Source organism: Rhipicephalus microplus, chromosome 4 (assembly GCF_043290135.1).
Source record: "Rhipicephalus microplus isolate Deutch F79 chromosome 4, USDA_Rmic, whole genome shotgun sequence".
Classification (NCBI taxonomy): domain Eukaryota; kingdom Metazoa; phylum Arthropoda; class Arachnida; order Ixodida; family Ixodidae; genus Rhipicephalus; species Rhipicephalus microplus.
Window position 1 is genome coordinate 156550542 of NC_134703.1, and position 19501 is coordinate 156570042.

The 19501-nt window shown below is 45.7% G+C and overlaps 1 protein-coding gene across 1 annotated transcript in view; it reads right to left on the bottom strand.

Moving 5' to 3' along the window:
- Nucleotides 1–793: 793 nt before the first annotated feature.
- The window catches only part of Tap42 (immunoglobulin binding protein Tap42), a 98432-nt gene continuing 79724 nt past the window's right edge, over nucleotides 794–19501 (bottom strand). Inside the window, exons 9-10 of the mRNA XM_037423543.2 lie at nucleotides 5675–5817; nucleotides 794–1004 (exon numbers count right to left, since the gene is read on the bottom strand). Coding sequence (XP_037279440.2) covers nucleotides 964–1004; nucleotides 5675–5817 — 184 coding nt within the window. The 3' untranslated portion in view covers nucleotides 794–963. The remainder of the gene's footprint in view (nucleotides 1005–5674; nucleotides 5818–19501) is intronic.

Sequence of the window (19501 nt, forward strand, 5' to 3'; positions counted from 1 at the left end):
TAGGGAGAAGGGTGCTTTATGATAAGCAAAAAAGAAAGGCTTTACCATTTCAAGCAAGAATGGTTTGCCTCAGAACGCATAGTTCTAAAGCCAGATTTAGTTAGTAAAGAATAAACAGGATGTACTTGCCCTCGGCTAAGGAAACGACACTGAATCTTTTGCTTAAGAGGAAAGATACCCATCCAAGAGTGTGTTTGGGCATGAGTCGGCGTGTTTTCGGTGCGGCATAGGAATGTCAACAAGTCCGCGGCAGAAATAAGAGACTGTTGGAGCATAAGCAGGGTGAAAGAACAGCAATATAGTGGGAAAAAATAGCACATTCTGCCGCAAAGGGCAGACAGATTACATCAAGCTTCTCTAATTGAAGTTTTAGGAACATTGCAATGTGACTTACTGACATGTGAACGTCATTTATGGTTATGCAATCACCTTCACACGGCATTTCGGTAGTTTGCTCTTTTGTCAATTCTATTTCAAAGTGCAACTTCTCAAAACATCAGATCAATCATTTTCTCACGTCATTTTCCACAATGTTTCTTTTGCTACTGTATCACAGAACTATAAATATTGATTATAGAACGCATTACAAGTAGCACAGCAAGGACTATATGATTTCTCGATAAAAACTGAAATGGTAGATGCCATTGACTAAATGCGAGTGTAGCTTCCTTATTACTGCAAACTAAATATAATGCAGATCTCCTCATGCGAGTGTAGGTTCAAACTAGTTAGAGTACACTTCGAGGAGTGTCCCATGGCTCCCTTGGTATCATATTCAAACTCAAAGCACAGCAAAAAATTAAAACATCATTTAATAACACACTCATTGTAAGCACAAAATAGCCTCGAATAGATGGCTTGTTTTAAAACACAATGCTACACGAGGCCAGCTGACTAAATACACAATGCCCACTGGATCACTGGGAATCTCGTCAAGTAAGAGAGAAGGGTTGTTCTTGATCTTCAGCCCATGTTTTTTCTGTTGCCACTTCCTCTTCGATTTTCTAGAAAAAAAAAGGAAAAGATTTTCTATAAGATTATACAAATGGGTACAGGAATATTGTTTCTGAATCAAACAGCCTCAATGAAATGAAGCTATACGAGAAACAAAAACACCTGCTGTATACCCATGTTTATGGCAAGCATGCACACACCAGCAACAAAACTTGCGCATTGGCAAAAGCTCCTCCAGTGTGGCGACTCAGGAATTTGATTATCGGCATGCTGCGCCATAGCCTCGAGATAGCAGAGGCCATAAGGGTACCCAGACAACCATGCATCGTCTAGGTAGGCTCGTCCTTGTGACAGTGGCTCCGAGTCAGCTGGCTCTCTTGGCTAGGATGGCGGTTGGTCACCGGGTGCTTCTTACGTAAAAGCCCGGTGATGAGGGCGATGAGGTGGCGTGGAAGTGGCGTTGATTGGTTGGGGTGGGGCCGCGACACTGACATGGAGGGTGTTAGGGGGTAATTAGGCTGAAAGTGGTCTCCTCTCTGAACCATCGAAGTGGCATCTCTTTCCTTTTCAACTATCCATTTGCTCAGTGAACGTCAACACAGAAAAAAGAAAAGGTTAACACTCGCACACGTGTTTCGCATGAACCCTTGCACCTCCCGTTGAACATATCAAACGCGGCCTGCCATGCAGAGTTGTCTCCGCCTGTTACGCAGGAAGTAACGCAGTACGGGGTTCCTCACTCGGTGTCGAGCATTCTCACCCACCGCCTGTGACCTGAAGGGAGACTGGCCTTAGTCCTCATGCTTCTCCCGTGACATGTAGTGTTTCAAGTCACATACGTGCACCGGTTCATCTCTCGGTTTGCCTTTCATGTTCGCGAACCGATAAACAAGCAAGGAAACCTTTTCTCGTTCTCGGTACAGCCTAAACCATTTCGGTGCCAGTGAGGCTGCGAACTGTTTGCTAGCATCGCTGAGAACATGATGGTGCCGCAGCACCAGATCACCCACTTCGTAGTGTAGGTTTCGATGCGTGCGGTTGTACTGTGCCTTCTGCTGTGCCCTAGCAGTGCCGATTACACCGTACTTTACATAAAGGTTCAGCTAGCTTCTCACGCAGCTGTATTGCGTATTCAGTGCGTGCTGATGTCACCACTGGCACTTGACTGCAATTCGCAAGGACGGTCTCCATCGGATTCGGCAGTTCTCTTCCCAGGTTCAGAAAAGAAGGCGCATACCCAGTTCATCAGTTCACAGTCGATCTCAATGTAAAACTCATCTCTGGAATGTAGGCATCCCAGTCCCTTTGTCTTTGAGAGAACGCAACAAGCATGTGCTTGATGTTAACGTCCCTTTTCCATAGCTCTAGTCATCGCAGCTACACGGGTTCAGACGAATAAAGCAACAGGCTTGGTTAACAAAACAACACTTTATTGCTACGTTAGCAATAATGCGTAAATGTCACGAAGAGGGACTGTCCACTCTAAGAAGATAACAAAGGGCATAACCACGCTAAATCCCAAGTATGCCACAAACTAGACCTATTATAAAAAGCTATCGTTCAAGGGCCATGATCACACCGATTTCAAAGAAGAGAGTGGCACTACCCTTCCTACAGGCACAATCTTCCTCCTTGTGAATAATTTCTTCATTGAACACGTTGGCAATGTCAGCACTAGGCATTCAGCCTATCAGTATTTTATGCTTTTTGGCTACCAACTGTCGTCTCAGCTTGCAGAGTCTTGACATCCAAAACAAAATTAAATAGGTTAAAATGTTGATTGCACACAATAGTCATACAAGACAAGCTAGAATGTGTGACAGCATAGCAAAGTGGGCATGGAGGCTATTCACAACTGACATCTCTTTGTACTATATGGAGAAATCCAGAGCCTATTTCATCACGATGTCATGTGAACACTGCTGGTGCCATGAATTGCACTGAAAAGCATAGAAATGCTAGGAGAGAAAAGTGCCTTCATTCTTTGTAATTTGAGAGTTTATACCACACACAAGAATATGGCTTCTCTTTTTCACTTTAAACTCCTGCTGAAAAGCTGTAATACTTCTGCACCTCTAATTATCACACATTTAAGTATTACATGCGCATACTACAGATCAAAACGCACCTCACTTAGTGTTCATCTTCAAGTGAATTTGGGATGTGGTATTGTTTATTTAATGCCACTCACATGAACAATCACATTGGCTTCTTCGCATTGATTTCAAACGAATAAGTAAGGGCAGCACAGTTGGTACAGGTCATACAAAGGTCAATCAAACCAGCACAGAGCGTGGCCTCCGCAATATTGTGCATGGCAGCACACAACCATGGAACACATAGTTTAGCCCCAACCAATCAGCGAAGAAGTTCACAAGCAAGGTAACCTCTCACTGCAGACAAAAGCTATGATTATGATGAATGCACACACAGTTGGATGAACACTGCAAAAAATGATGCGTACAGAAAGAGTGTAAACTAACAACTATTTTCATTCATTTCGTAGCTCCATATACCTGCATTGTTCAGAGCATAGAGTTTCCCACACCCACTTAGAGGGAAAACTAGTGCAGCGATCAGTTGGATGCATGGGAATGCTGAGATATGTGAGCTTCAAACTTGAATCAGATTTGTTTAGTTCGTGTAGAGCCCGGACACCTCGAAAACGCATGGGGTTTCAAAGAATTTATTGCGTTGAAATGATGGACTACTTCTGGAAAGAGCACGTAGTAAGCTATTTACAGTGAAATCTCGGTAGAACTAACCCCACATCAAAGAACTTTTTAGATTAATGAACTTTCAAAAATCCCGCACCAACTGCTAATAGTTTCAATATAAAATTATTTCACTACTACATACTTCAGAATACTGAACTTTTCAGAATAACGAAGGGTAATTTAGTTCCGCATTATAGTTATATTATCAATGCCTCAGTACTACGAACTCATGTTCTGAAATGTATCGCGATCATCGGAGCGGTACGCAAGCATACGACAAAGCGAACGATCGCCTTGCTTTTTGGAAAACACGCGACGGTGAGGAGGGGAAAAAAGAACCAAAAGAGCGACTTTTTTTTCTTTGTTTTTGTTGAAACGCCGACGCTGCATATTTGCAAGCACAGAGGCGAGGGCAACACGGGAGGGCAAGGTCAGCGAGGCAGAGTTACAGTGTTCTAGAGCACTCTAGCAGAGTGGGAGTTGCGAAACGGGAAGCATGGGCATGAAAACCTGACCAGCGAGAGGAGCAGAAAACGAAACATGAGAAGTTTTATTTTGTAGCACTTTTTTTGTTTTCAGAAGAGGCGATGACAGCCACGATGCTTAGGGTTTTCGCTATCTTTGTCACTTCTACATGTGCTTTAGGTGGTCTTGTTTGTCAGTCCTGTTTATCTCTTTTTGGTGATTGCTTATCGCGTCTACAAAGCAAGTCAGCATTCGCGCTGCGGTGCCACTACAAATGAGTTCATCTCTGCTTGGAATGAAGAAGCGGAAGCAGTTTTTGCTAAGCGAGAAAATGGATATTCTTCGACAACCGGAAAGCAAAAAGCAGGCTGTTGTGACCAAAGACCCGAATCGCACCAAAATAATGTGGATGAGCTGGAGGCCTTTGCGCTGGAAAGTTTGTGCTGCAAATAAAAAAAAGTCACAGACTTCTTTGAAACGTGCATTTTTTGGTGTTCACTTGTTCATTTGTTCTTTCTCGTGAAAAAAGAGTTCAAGGACCCATTGTTAAGGTGAGTCGTTTTAGTCGGTGGAAAATAAGTATGGTTAATTTAACTTTCACTCTAATGACCTTTCAAAATAACAAACGAATTGCCACGGCCCCCTGAAGTTCGTTATACCGAGATTTAACTTTAATTTTTATCACTGCACAGAAATGAATTTTATTTAACAGTGGAAAGTTCTGCGTTCAAGTAAAATTTTACAAAGCATAAAAAGCAACATAGAGCGGCTAAAATTGGAAGGCAGACGACGAAGCCAGTGTTCACTCTGCCACTGCTAGTCTGTTTCTTTCGCACTTTGGTTATGCCCTAAAGGTGAGTGGACTGATATTTTAGAACATAAAACGCCTGGTTGAAATCTACATATAAAACTTTAGTTTCTGACAAGCTTTATTGGCACAGTAGTACCCGCGCTGTTGAGCCGAAGCCTCGCTCAACACGAGCCTCACACGCATACCAGTACGTCCGGCATACTGTCATTCACAGAGTGCCAAAAGCGCCCCTTCAAAAATTTGCACAGACGATGCCGCCATATTTCCTTCTAGGTAGTATTGTGAGAAACACTGTGATTGAGATGTCTCCAAGGAATGGAAAGGTGGATGGGGTAAGAAAGGAGGAGAGCATGCATGACAACCTACTTCCTGTCAAGAAAAGCAGCGAAAAAATTCGCTTTCCACACAATACAAAGCAATATAACTGTCACACAATGATAGCTCATTTCATTTAACTGAGTGTCCAACCATGCCCATCAGAGACATGCACATAGTAGCACAGCAAGTTCTTCTAAAACCCTCAATGTAGGTTGAATTGCTCAATCTAAATCACGACAACTGATTGGGCATGTTGTCTACCATTCACACAGTTAAATAAAAAAGAAAAAGAAACAATTCGAAGATTGTTGGAGTTAGCTCTGTGTCCCCAGTCAATTGAATTTCACACTGCATGATGTTTCTCCCAGCACGAAGCTTTGCGGACTGAGAGAGAATGCAGGAGGCTCACCGTCCTTCCAGTCGTCCATGGCGCGTTTGTAGTCCAGGGCTCCCTGGTCATCGGCCTCGGTGAGCTGCTCTTTCTGGGCCTCTTCCTCCTCCAGCTCTCGCGACGCCTTCTCCGGATCTGCTGCGATATCTTGCAGGCTCCACCTGGTGCATGCACACAATGCAAGAGTCAGTGAGCCAGCCAACAATACGGAAAGAGAGTGTCTAGAAAGGTTGTCCATTCATTTAATTTCCTGCATGCATTACAAGCAGTGGTGACCAAATGCAAAGGAATACTGCTGACTAGTTCTTTATGGGAACTTGGAAATAAGGGACACTGGAAAATATTATACCTGGATTCTGTTTCAATAGATAACATAGTAAAATTGTAAGTGCACTGAATTATGACCATTATACCCTAAAGATCACTATATTCAAGATTGTTATAGGAAGGTTCAACTGTACTTTGAAGTCTTATACAAGGTAGTTGACCCATCCAGCAATTCCACAATTCCATTCTTTGATTTTGCCATGTTTTGGAAAGGAGCATAAGCTTGACGACTGATAAATAATGTGAGTCTCACTCCATCTGAGAAACGAGAATACTGTACAGCTTTTGGAATAGCAAAGGCTTCTTTTTCTCTAGCAGCACAATTTACTTCAGCTGGTTTGGACGTACAGCTGTGGTATACAATTACGAGGTAGTTCTGGAGATGAGATGTCAGCGACAACTGCCAATAAAGAATCGCACCCATAGCATAGTGCGACATGCTCAAATTCAACGCAAAAACAAAGAGAAGTCCAGTATATGAAGAATGGGATCTGATAATATGTGTTTCACATGTCCGCAATGACCTTCTTTTAAACTGTGGACTCCATTTCCAGAAAGGAATGTCCTTTCACTTTAAAAACGCTTAAGGGGGGACGCGGCCTTTGAAAACCGAAAAATCGCGAAAAAGTCGATTTTTGGCAAACCACATATTCGGGCAGTATGTGTCATAAACTACCTTTTCTGTAAATATCAACGTCTAATTCGTCGCGAAACCATTTGAAATAAAGTTTAGAACATGCCGCGGTGGCCCTCGAGCGGCGTGCGAGCGCTCAAAATACCCCAACTTGGCGTGATCGCAGTTTTTCGACCGCTCGACGGAGCGCCGCCATTTTGGTGTTGTTTTGTTTGTGAATTCTTGCTCTTTCTTTCCCCGCCACCTGCGTCGCCGGCGGCACCGCAGGAGAGGAGCAAGCCGCTCATGATTGGAGTGCTCGCGAGAGCTTTCAAGTTTCCCGCGGCTGAGGCGCGCAGCTGGGATTGGGCGAAGCGCGCGCTCCCCAAGGACGCGGGGGAGCCCGCGACTGCCATTGGCTGCTGCGCGCGATGACGTAGCGCTCTAGCGCATAATGCGGCCGATGCGGCCGCTCGTCTGCTGCTCCTCCGTCCAGCGTCTTTGTGTTCCGCTCGCTTCCGTGTATCGTTGCAGCCGTTCGCATACTCTCCACGTTTCAACTGTCTTCGAAACGATTTTCAACCGTCTTTACGAGACGATTTTCAACCGTCTATACGAGACCGTTGTTGTGTTCGCTCACGATGCGCCCAACGAAAAAGAAGACGCTACAATCGTTCGGTGCAAGGAAGCGAGCTATGAAGCTTGTCCGCGCGGCGAGGCTCTCCGCTCGCACGTGCGCCGACGGTGATCGCGCCGACGGTACCTGTGGGGCAGCTTCTGCTTCATATACGCAAGAGAGTGGTCGCATCGACGCGCCTAGCAACGGGACTCCTGCTCCGCTGGTGCAAGAATTTGTCGTTACAAGTGCGCCTGGTGTCTCGTGCTCATCCACAGTGGCTTCCGCATCTTCTCTTTCATCGGCCTCAAGTGCGATCGCGTCGTCAACTGTGCATTTGCGAACAAGTTTCCTGACGTGCGAGGAGAAAGAGGCGGCGGATCAACAACGCGCTGCTGTGCAAAGAGAACTTGGCGCTATGCCAGCGACGGAGCGGAAATTTCAGGCAATGGAGCGCGATCATGAAGCTGCCACCGCTACAAGTGAAGGCGAAAAATTTTTCCTTGTGCAAATGGATGCCCTAGACGACCTGCTATCTCGGACCCCATGCCACCGGTGCACCGCGATTGGGATGAAGGTACGAGGAGGCACCCAACTTGGACTTGCTGCAAAGCTTGAGCTAGTATGCTTGCATTGTGGAGTAGTTTCAAGCTCATGGAGTTCCTCTCGTCAGGATGACACAAAGGCCTTTGATGTGAATGTAAGAGCCATTATGGCAACAAAACAAATAGGCAAGGGACAAACAGCTCTCAACGACTTTTGGGCAGCGATGAACGTGTCTCATCGTGGCCTCCATCACAAGACCTTTCAGAAGCACCTGAAGAAATTCAGGGAACCGCAGACACAATGCATAGAAAATTTCTATGCATTGTGCAAGATTACCGGTGTTCCACCTCCGATGCATTCGTACAAGCTGCCACGCTATGTTGTAGATGCACTTCTACCCATTAATGAGAGGCTCTCACAGGCTTCTCTTCTGCAACGCTGCCTGGGAGCAAAAACGCAGAATGCATCAGAGTCCTTTCACTCTGTGCTGTGGTCCCTCATGCCCAAAGAGCAGCATGCGTCACTGATTGCTGTAGGGACAGCACTGCATGATGCAGTGCTAAGATACAATGCTGGCTGCTACAGGGCCACCCAAGAGCTAGCTTCATCAGTGGGGCTAACACCTGGCCACCTGGCCATTCAACGGGCAGTTGAGAAAGATTCTCTGCGCTTGAAAAAGGCTAAGAAGCGATCCCTAGAGAAGATGAAAAGGCGGCAAAGAAAGAGAGTGTCAAAGGACACCTCCAGTTACGCTGCAGGTTCATTTTAGAACTGCCTATGTGCTCAAAACTTTCAAACGTCGTTTTCTCAAAATGACTTTTTTGGCTAGTGAGGCTGCTTATTCCACCCATATCTCTGGAACCACTCATTGGATTTCCATAAGTCTTTTTTTATTATGTACATGAATAAATTTCTGAGGGGGTGACAAGCCCATTTTTTCAATATATTGTGTGTGTTATTTATTATATTTAATCAAAATTTGATTGATAATATCCTAATCACGAACACAAAGTTTGATGGTCTGCTAAAACTTTTCAGCAAGCAAATTCAACAAAAGGGCTCTGTTACCCCCTGGAGTATCAATCTGGGAATCATCATAATTAATTTCACAGTTCCAGCACCTTTTGAAAGTTCTCCAGGCCTGGAATAAGAGAACCATGTGCACTACCCTGATATTCTGCTGTAGCTTGAAAACCAGTGAACATAACTTGATGAAATTTTTTAGTTCTTCTAATGCGTTTGCTATAAGTCTATCCTGAAAATTTCATTAAGATATCTCAATAAACAAAAAAGTTGGTATCCGATGGTAGCCTCCCCCTTGAGACACCTTGTCTTTACTACATAATCTTTTAGGGGAACCTGGCCTGTCCAGCTAGGCAAAAAAATACACTACATCCTCATTATAACGAAATCACATCAGCTATGAAAATACTTTGTTACATCCATAAATTCATTATGATTGTAATACTAGGCTTATGCAAAAAGTGAATTTTAGATTCGAAGAGAATTCAAAGAGAACAGTCGAATAAGTTTGGTCGAATAATTTTGGTCGAAAAATTTCAAATAAAATTCATACACAGTAGACTCTCAGTAAACGGAAATCAGTTGAACAAAAGTGCTGCTTAATTGGAAGAAGTGCTTATGACAAGATTGGTTTTGTACCTGTATTCTGCAGCCTTGTTCATGCCTCAGTAAATTGAACTCCTGTTCGTTGGAACGCATTCTTTGGGTCCCTTCAGGATCCGTTTAATGAAAGTCTACTGTAGTATATACCTTTCCAACCCAGCGACCAGTTTTGGACATACCAAAAAAGGCCATGCCGAAAAGCGACCAGAGATATAATCGCAACCGAAAGCATTTTTGCAGCTTCTGTAAGAGGCGAGCACTTAATTTTAAGGGGAGATGCTACTGGAAAAACGATTTTCTTTAATAAGAGTCTGAATTTAACACAAATTGGCATGCTAATAGAATTTTTTCTCCTCTTTTCAAATATGTCATTTATTTTCATGTAGATTGCTTGGTTTTCTTTCAGCAGGTCAGATACTGCAAAATTATGGCCATTGTTATGCAACAATTCTGACCTATAAAAATTTGAGATAAAGCATGCAGATATAGCTGACTATGATCCTTTGGAACTGTAGAGTGCAAAAAACTATATAAATTTTGTGTGTAAAAAGGTGAAATACAATAATAAAATAGAAAAATTTACTATGGCTCTAGTTGCCAAGGGCTTTCAATGTTATGTAATTTTTGAAAAACATAATCAAGCAGCACTGACAATCTGAATAGATACTTGCACTCTATGGGCCTTCATCATGCTATGTGCAAAATTTCATAGAGGTATGACAATTCTAAGTATACGAACTAGCGTGTATAAGAAGCACAGATCACACAAAACTGCAAAAGGAGAAAAACGCATTTGAAAGTTTGAAACCTTTTTTTTTTGTCACAGAGTTGTTAGAAATGCATAATCTTTGGCCATAATGTTCAACAGAACTTTGAAAAGCACTGCAAGTTACTAGAACTGTCCTGCAGCATAGGTTGTGCCCTCACGGTCCTTGCGAGCACTCTCTTCTAGCCGTGCCCTTTTCACTCCACGACGACGGTGGGCCCTTGCTTCTGCTGTCAGACGCTCGGACATTCTCTTGATGCGCTTCGCATCGCGGGAATCACTGAAAGTAACTAGATCTCTAGATGGCAGTATGTTAAGGTCTTCCAGGATGTGCTCGAAAGTAGCATGACCCTTGTTGAACCACAGGATTGCCATAGCTGCGGCAGTCTCGACAACCGTTCGGGAGACAAACTTAGTCTTGGGGCAAAGTAGCCAAACTTTGCTGTTCAGGGATTCCGATGCGTTCTGGGTTTTCCCTTTGATGCATCGAGCAAGGAGCTTCTCATCCGTTAGCCGCTTATAAATGGGCAAAACAGCCAATCCCTGTGCTTTTGTCAGGAGAGGTGTGTGGCGTGGTGCAGGTTCACCAAGTGCTTCAGCGCGTTGATGTTTGCACCACGACTCTGTTCCTGCAGGGCAAAACTTGTGGCTGCCAGCATTGTCAGTAGCGAATGAGTGGAAGTACGAAGCCCATACTGCAGTGTACATATCCCGTACACTCCCCCTGTTGCTTGTTATGGCAATCTGATAGTATGTTTGGAGCTTCTGAATGACTGGCTCTTTCATTTTCTGCCCTCGTGGTAATGGCACATGCAGCTTCCGTAGCGCGGTGCCAAGTCTCTTGGCCACATGATTAGTGCAGTCTTCTTTTTCTATATTGACAGCACCATAGACTTTTGACTCTGCAACTGCACTATATGCTTTGCTGTCACCGTCACTCAAGAATGTCATGAAATGCAGTGGGGTGTCATAAGTCAATGTTCTCTGCCAAATGCGCATTGCAGCCTCCGTTTCCATGGCATAGGAGGAACAGTCTGCATTTTTTTCACAGACTGGGCCATGGAATGCCTGCCACACTTCCTCGTCTGGGCCCATATCCTTGTGCCTACTGCATGTCAGGCAGTAATTTGATATGACCTCAAAGTCTAAGCAGAGGCCAGTATCTAAGGAGATAACTGCGCCAATCCCGTTGTGGCTTTTGTGGCCCCTCTTCTGCCAAGTGCCGTTGAACATAACAGCCACATCAGTTTCGCTTGCTACTTCTTTTGTAAACTCTCTGGATCGGCGCAAGTTTTCACTCACAGCTGCCATGGCAGCGGTGTGCACCTTCTTTGCTATCGAAAAAAATCCTCGGTGGTGCATTGGCTTTGGAAGTCCAATAATGGAGCGAAATCTCGGCAATTGCTCATGCCCAATGCTGACAGCGCGTGCAGCCACCACCACCTTCACATTTACAGCGAAACTATCTAGAGAGCTCCCACTGTAGTACCGTTGGCTTACTCGGCTGCTGCCGTCCGCCGTAACACGCAGCGACGTATAGGAGCACGAAAGAACAGTCGCTGAGCATTCGCTGTTTTCGCAATGAAGTTCGAGGAGCGACGAAAGTCCCTTGCGCATTTCTGCCGGCTCCCAAACGACAAGTTTTTGAATACCGCAAGCAGGGCATGCCGCACCTGCCACAAGTGCCGTCAGCAAGAGGGTGTCGCACAAAACTGTCGTTGCACAAACCTCATCGCGCTGTCTTTCGTCTTTTTCGAAGAAGCCGAGCTTCTTTTCCGAAGCACTGACGAAAGAAAGCGCAGCGTCAATCCCTTCATCGCAGCCACTGTCGCTTGCGCACTCGTCGATGCCGCCGTCAGGCCTAGCACACGTAGGCGCGTTCTCGTTCGTCGCCGTCGTTCGGGGCGCTTTACGCCGCCTTCCTTGAACTTGTGCTTCGTTCGAAACTTCTGGGGTCTCACGTTGCACTTTTTCGGGCTTGTCATCGCGGAAATATGCGTAGACGCGCAGAAAAGCAGACGGACCAAATGCCGATGGCCGCCACCAACACAGCTGACAATGACTCAGTAGCCAATAGCGATGCGGCTTAGGGTGCCGCGCGTTTCAAACCGCTCAAACCACGTGATAAAAAGGCGTCGTTTTTTATATTTTTTTGCCCACGTATGAAACTGGCGGTTGTTGGAGCTGTAAGAAGAAGGCCTGACGTAACTTTCCCAACCGATCGCGATGGCGGGCGGCACTGCGACGGGGAGCAGCGCGCAGTCAAAGATGGCCAATATCGGCGCAAATTCACGAAATGTTGAGCCACCGCGATGCCTTTACACACATTTTTTTTGCATTTTGCGGTTCGAATTTAGTTTTGAAATTTTCACAGATGAAAGAAGAAGGTTTGAAGATTACAATGCAATAAAAATCAGAAATACGAGAAATTTCGCTAAAAACGCGATTTTTCGACTCGCAGCTCGCCTTAAATGTTTTTCCTCCCACAGCCTCAAGTTTTTTTATGAGGGCGCTTTAGGATACGGATGTAATATACGAGGAAAAGCGTGTGCATGGTATGGTTAAGTATACAAAATTATTTTAGAAGCTTTTTTCGTGCAATTCCAATAATTTATATTGTGCGAGCTGAATGATGTCCTCTTGAAACAATTAAGCAAAAGGGTACCGTTTATTGTCGCATATAAGCTGCATTTTTTTTTTATCTGAGCCCCAAGTTTAAGGAGGTAGGCTTATAGTATACAGATCTTTTTTTACATGACGAGGAGGGAGGGGGGTAGAAAAGAAACGCAAGGCAACCATCGTTTACCAAGGTTATTAATATTACTATCCGCCTACTATAAATTTGTAATATAGCAAAAGGAATTAAAATTAATATATTTCACCCAATTTGTGATTATAGTACTAAGTGCTTTGACGATCCGGTGGACCAACGCGGCGAATCCAGCCTCCAGAGATCCTCTTGCACGCATCATTCTTGGAGGCGGGACGAACAGCTTCGGCTTCGACATGGGCTCTGGCACGGGCTTTGGATATGTTCGCAACCTGCTTTAGAGTGAATTGTGGGCAGTGCGCGTTCATTCCGCACAGGCTTAGCAAGCTCACGCCATGCTTACGCTCTCTGGGTCCCTTCGGTCTATCCCGCATCAAAATGGCTTCAGCAACCTTTAACCAGAGCACGAATTCGGCCTCTCAGAGAAATGTGTGCGATGCTGCCGACAACAAGGGAACAAACTATCTGCGTGCGCCGGATCGTGAAAATTGTTCTGGGGACCAAAAGAAGGTAAATAACCGGCCATCCAAGAAGCTGTTGACAAATTGGTAGCAAACAGCGAGAGAAAGGCCTGAGAGTGTCCTACGAGGACATTCAGGTGAACGCTCGACATGTTGCGATTGGATTGGAAATCACCCGCATGAATTTAAAATTTCTAAGAAATGGGTAACTAATTTCACGAATCGGCATGGGCTCAGCCTGAGGCAGCGCACAACTATTTGTCGAAAGCCACTGGAGGAATATGACGAAGAAAAAAGAAAGCCTTCTTAAACTTCGTCAGTGAACGGAAGGTGGAACATGCCGACACGCTCAGCCAGATCGGTAACGCCAATTAAACACCTGTCTGGTTTGATACGCCAAGCAAACGGACCGTGTCAGCGAAAGGTGAGCGGCAAGTGCACCTGATGACTACCGGCAATGAGCACAATTGTTTTGTGATAATGCTGTGCTGCGCCGTCAACGGCCACAAGCTGCCACCTTTTATTGTTTTTAAGCAGAAGATGATGCCCAAGGAGAAATTAGATATTTCCCCATAAAGTCATTGTTTACGCCAATGAGAAAGGCTTTTTCACCATAGAGTTTCCTAATGTACACTAGGGGTAACTCTGGCCCTAGTGTCCAAGAGAGCTGCAACGCACGGAGCATCAGCGAGCATGGGAATGATGGGTAGTACACATATTTGTCTAATGTTCGTACTTCTGGCCTGCCTTTGGCTTCGTGTGTGTTCGTGTGGCTTGAAGCCGTTTTCTCACGAAACAAAAATCAGTATATGTTCAGCAGTTACGCTTCATCATCATCATAATCATCATCATCATCAGCCTGACTACGTCCACTGCAGGACAAAGGCCTCTCTCTTGTTCTGCCAGTTAACCCGGTCCTATGCTTGCTGCTGCCAATTTATACCCCAAACTTCTTAATCTTATCTGCCCACCTAACCTTCTGTCTCCCCCTAACTCGATTGCCTTCTCTGTGAATCCAGTTAGTTACCCTTAATGACCAGCGGTTATTCTGTCTACACGCTATATGCCGGGCCCATGTCCATTTCCTTTTCTTGATTTCAACTATGATATCCTTAGCCCCCGCTCTCTTCTTGTCTCTTAAGGTTACACCTACCATTTTTATTTCCATTGCTCGCTGCGTCGTCCTCAATTTACGCTGAACCCTCTTTGTAAGTTTCCAGGTTTCTGCTCCGTAGCTAAGTACCGGCAAGATACAGCTGTTGTATACCTTCCTCTTGAGGGATAGTGGCAATCTACCTGTCATAACTTCAGAGTGCTTGCCAAATGTGCTCCACCCCATTCTTATTCTTCTAGTTATTTCTATCTCGTGGTTCGGCTCCACGGTTATTATCTGCCCTAAGTCGACATAGTCGCTTCACCACCTTATTTTTTAGGCTTACCATTTCAAGTCAGGTCACGATGTTCAAAGGGGTTTGTTCTTTTCTTCAAAACTAAACCGAAACACAGAAATAAATGAAGCCACAAGTACGATTAGCCGCCTGCAAGTATGAATTGATTGATATGTGGGGTTTAACGTCCCAAAACCACTATATGATTATGAGAGACGCCGTAGTGGAGGGCTCCGGAAATTTAGACCACCTGGGGTTCTTTAATGTGCACCCACCCTGCAAGTATGAAGACTAGGCAAATCTGTGTACTACCCATTGTTCCCATGGTCGCTGAACAATCGCAGCTCCAGAATCCCCTCTAGTTAATTTTAGGAAACTATGTTTTTCACAGAGGAGAGTGTGCTGGAATGGTTTCGCCTCGTCTGGCTCCGGTGCCCAGGTGGTCTTCTCAGGCCCAAAAGCATGCTTGTGCTGGACTTGTTCAGAGGGCACATCACTGAATGCGTGAAGAGAACCACGGTCGACCCGGATTGCCAGTTGGCGATAATACCGGGTGACTTGACCCCTACAGCCACTCGACGTGGCACTCAACAAGTCATTAAGAGTGGGTGGCGGCACTTTACAAAGACTGGACAGACCAGGACGACAAGCCCCAGACGCTGACAGTGCATGTGAGGTGGGCTTCTTTGAGCACTGTGGCACAGTGGGTGTCCGACGCTTGGTACGAGCTGCCAGACAGCATGGGGCGCGAAGCTTTTGTGAAGTGGGCGATCACAGCTGCCACATGAAGGCTTAAAGTTGTAGTTTGCTGGCAATAATTTTTTTTCTTAATGCAGTCAATTTTTAAACTTACTTACAAATTTTTTCCCAATTTCAAGGTCAAAAGCTACCGTACATTGCCACTTATATGTGGCAATATGCGGTAGCTTTTGTAACCTGTACTTTGCAATGCAACAATGTCTTTATGTTCAGTAGACTGAACACCAGGATGCGATTGAATTGCATCATGCGAAACATGCGGGAAAAAAAGCGATCAAAAATGAAACAGGAGCATTCTTAAAATTCTACCAAGAGCATGAAATGCGAGGGAGAAGTGGCGTCAGAGGAAGTTGGCTTGCGTACAGTAAGCACGCTCCCTTCGAGGTTTTTTACCTTCATGTTGCTATGTGCGACTGTTAACCATGAGCATTCTTTTTTTTTTGGAATCATGACAAACCATTTTCGTGTTTTATAAGACGATTAACCTTCTGACAGGACTAAAAGCAACACAAGGAAGATAGCAGAATGTGTATACCCATAAGTGCTACAAAAGAATTCTAATGTCCTACAAAATTTTTTGCACATACTTTTCGAAAACCTAAGAATGAGCATATAAAATTTTGTCCTACTCAACGAAAAAATCGAGATGGAAAGGATATATGCTTCAGAGTGCTTCAGAGATGGAAAGGAGATGGAAAGGATATATATATATATATATATATATATATATAAATATATATATATATATATATATATATATATAGTTTAGTTGGAATATGGCCTCTGTGCAAATGCCTTTTTTTTTTTTTTTGTTCAATGGAAGTGTAAACTACTTGAGTAGTCACAGAATTCGGCTTTCATTAAAATTCAAGTGATAACCTGTAATATATGGAACATTTTAAAATTTACTATACTTAGACTATATAAGAGCATATAAGAAGCTCTTTTAACTCGCAAATACTATGAATCGATTTGAGAGTAATATGTTCATTTAAAGGGGCCCTGCAGCACTTTTTCAAGTAGTCATGATTCACATAATTCTCTAAAGGCACTTCTTGCCTGACGAATTCACTGCTGCGAAAATTCTTAGAATCCGTCCAGTACGAGCGGAGTTACAAAGATTTGTAACGTGCAGCAATTTCATTTGCTCTCCTCTTGTTTCCCCAAATGCACTGGAAGCTAAGCACAAAGGGACGGCCAGGAGAAAAAAAAAAATACATCACTGCACTTTGTGACCTTGAGCACTTTCTCTGTGTCTAAATTTTTTTTTTTTTTGAATACGCTGCTTTTAAGCGTGATCGCGCAAGCACACGTGGAGAAGTCGCGGCCTCCCACGATGTTCTCAGTAACGAGCGAGCGCACCATGCTCAAATCAGCCAATGACTGAAACAATAGCTGTGACAAGCGATTTTTAAGCTTGTAGCGTCATTTGTCAGGACAAGAGAATGCAAGTTTTAGCTGACTTCAAGAATTTATTGTGAATTGAAGGCCACATGCCAAGTATAATAATTGGCCCAAGTGTTCTCGGTCGCCTCCACTACCGATCAGCCGCATTCTTTCACCACACGCAAAAAGTGGTGCAGGGTCCCTCTAAATTTGAAGTGGGGCTTTGCCACAGTGCAGATTTCTTCTGGACAGGTGTTCTCAAGGCTCAGCCCTTGCACACAGCTGTGAAACCACTTTTACAGAAAGTTGCATACTGTCACAGGTAATGGGTATGAGCCATGAACTGTAGGTGGAATCCCTTGGAAGTGAAGAAAGACGAAGGTTTTTGCTTCCTAGTCTGAGGGCAAGCAAGACGTCGATTCCTCGCTGTCTGTTATTACGTTCGCGGCACTGGTTGAGGTGCGGGGTAAATGCGCCTCGGCTGCAGATTTTCAGCCGACACACCGAGCTACTTGGAGACAGCTACAGCTCCCACGGCAAGAAGCAGTCGCCGCCTGCGAGGACTATCTCCCGAATACGGTCCTCTCTCTCAAGACGAGATGGCACTTTCAACTACCAACCAGGCGAGTCAAACCAACGACGCCTATTCTATTCTCCCGCATGTTTTTCATGCGCCGCAAACACCAGGCTCATTTCATGGAGACATTTATGAAGATGTTGATGACTGGCTTGACCACTTCGATTGAGTTGCCAACATCAATGAATGGGATGAGCTCGCAAGCTGCGGAGAGTTTACTTTGCATTAGAAGATTCTGCCAAAACGTGGTAAGAGAATCACGAGGATTCCTTTGCGACGTGGCATGAGTTCCGCCGACAGTTTTGTGATGCGTACCGCAGCACTGAAAGGAAAGAGAGAGCGGAGCAGGCTATCTCGTCTCGGAACGAACGACCCAACGAGAGAGTTTCAATGTTTGTCGAGGACATGCTTCGACTCTTCAAGCGTGCTGACCCTGCAATGTCCGAGGAAAAGAAGGTGCGGCATTTAATGCGTGGGGTAAAAGAGCAGTTCTTCGCCGAACTCGTGCGCAATCCACCGACGACTGTGGCAGAGTTCATAAATGAGGCAACCACAATGGAGCGTACTCTCCAGCATCGGTCGTCACAGTATGAATGCCACGACGTGACCTCTGCAGCATGCTCTATCGGGGCTGACAGCGAGAGGCATGCCCTCGCAGAGTTCATAAGAAGCGTCGTGCAAGACGAGCTGCGCCAACTCTAAGCAGTGGGACCCCAACCACCCGTAAGTGCTCTCGCAGACTTAATCCGAAATGAGATCCGACAGGTGGTCACCCCACTCGCGCCAACAAGGCCTGAGGCCCCTGTGCTGACTTATGCGGCGGCTCTGCGATCTCCTGCACCACATGGCTTTGATCCCACCATGGGGACAATGGATAAGGCTAGCCATCGATTCCAGGGCACCTCTTCGACTCCGCCACCCGCCTCAAGGTTTCCGAGTGCACCAACTTATCGTCCGTCTGGATCGCGGCAGAACGCCACAAAGGCCAGCGTGTGGCATACGTCGGATAACCGTCCACTCTGCTACCACTGTGGCGAAGCGGGTCACGTCTACCGTAACTGCCAGTACCGCCAACTTGGTCTCCGTGGCTTTCGCCCTGATGCTCGGTGCCCGCGTTACGGTGAGCATCCCCGCGACATCGAAGCGTACCTTACGGGCCAGCAAGCTCCTCGCCTTGGTCAACGCCCCCAATCACGATCACCATCACCTCGTCGCCCCACGTCACCTAGCATTCCCTCGTCATCTTATGCTCCTTTCAGAGGCCGGTCACCAAGTCCCCACAGGGGAAACTAGAAACCGCGGCTCCTGGGGGTGAAGCCGCGTCCCAACCAACTGTCAAAGAGCCTCCCTCGCCGCAAAGACCCGACGAAGACCGTTCTGACTTTCCAGTCGTTTCCGCCGACATCACCGTACACGTCGATAATCACGTCGTCACTGCCCTCGTCGACACCAGCGCCGATTATTCGGTTATGAGCAGCGCCCTGGCATCTCAACTGAGGAAGGTAATTACCCCTTGGCAAGGACCGCCGTTGCGCACGGCAAGGGGCCATCTCATCACGCCGACTGAAATGTGCACAGCCCGTGTTCGAGTCCGTGCTTCGAAGTTGACAGGGTCTTTCCTTGTATTAACTGTGTGCTCCCGTCCACTCATTCTGGGGCTGGACTTTCTTCGCGAACACGGCGCAATTATTGAACTACGAGACTTGCAGGTGTCGTTCGAGGACCCGTTTCATCCTGAACCGTAAAATGCCCGCTCATCGAAGGCTGCCCTACGTGTATCCTCCGAATCTGTTACTCTGCCTCCCCGCAGCAGCCTTTTTATCAACGTTGAATGTGACCAAGACGTCCCCGATGCTGTCATTGCAGAAGGAAATTTGTCCCTACTTTTTGCACAACAAATCTGCGTTGCCCGAGGTATTGTTCAGCCCAGTAGAAAGCAGGCTTGCCTATTAGTCACGAATTTCAGCGAGGAGTATCGCCATCTTACCAAACACACTGCGATCCCATACC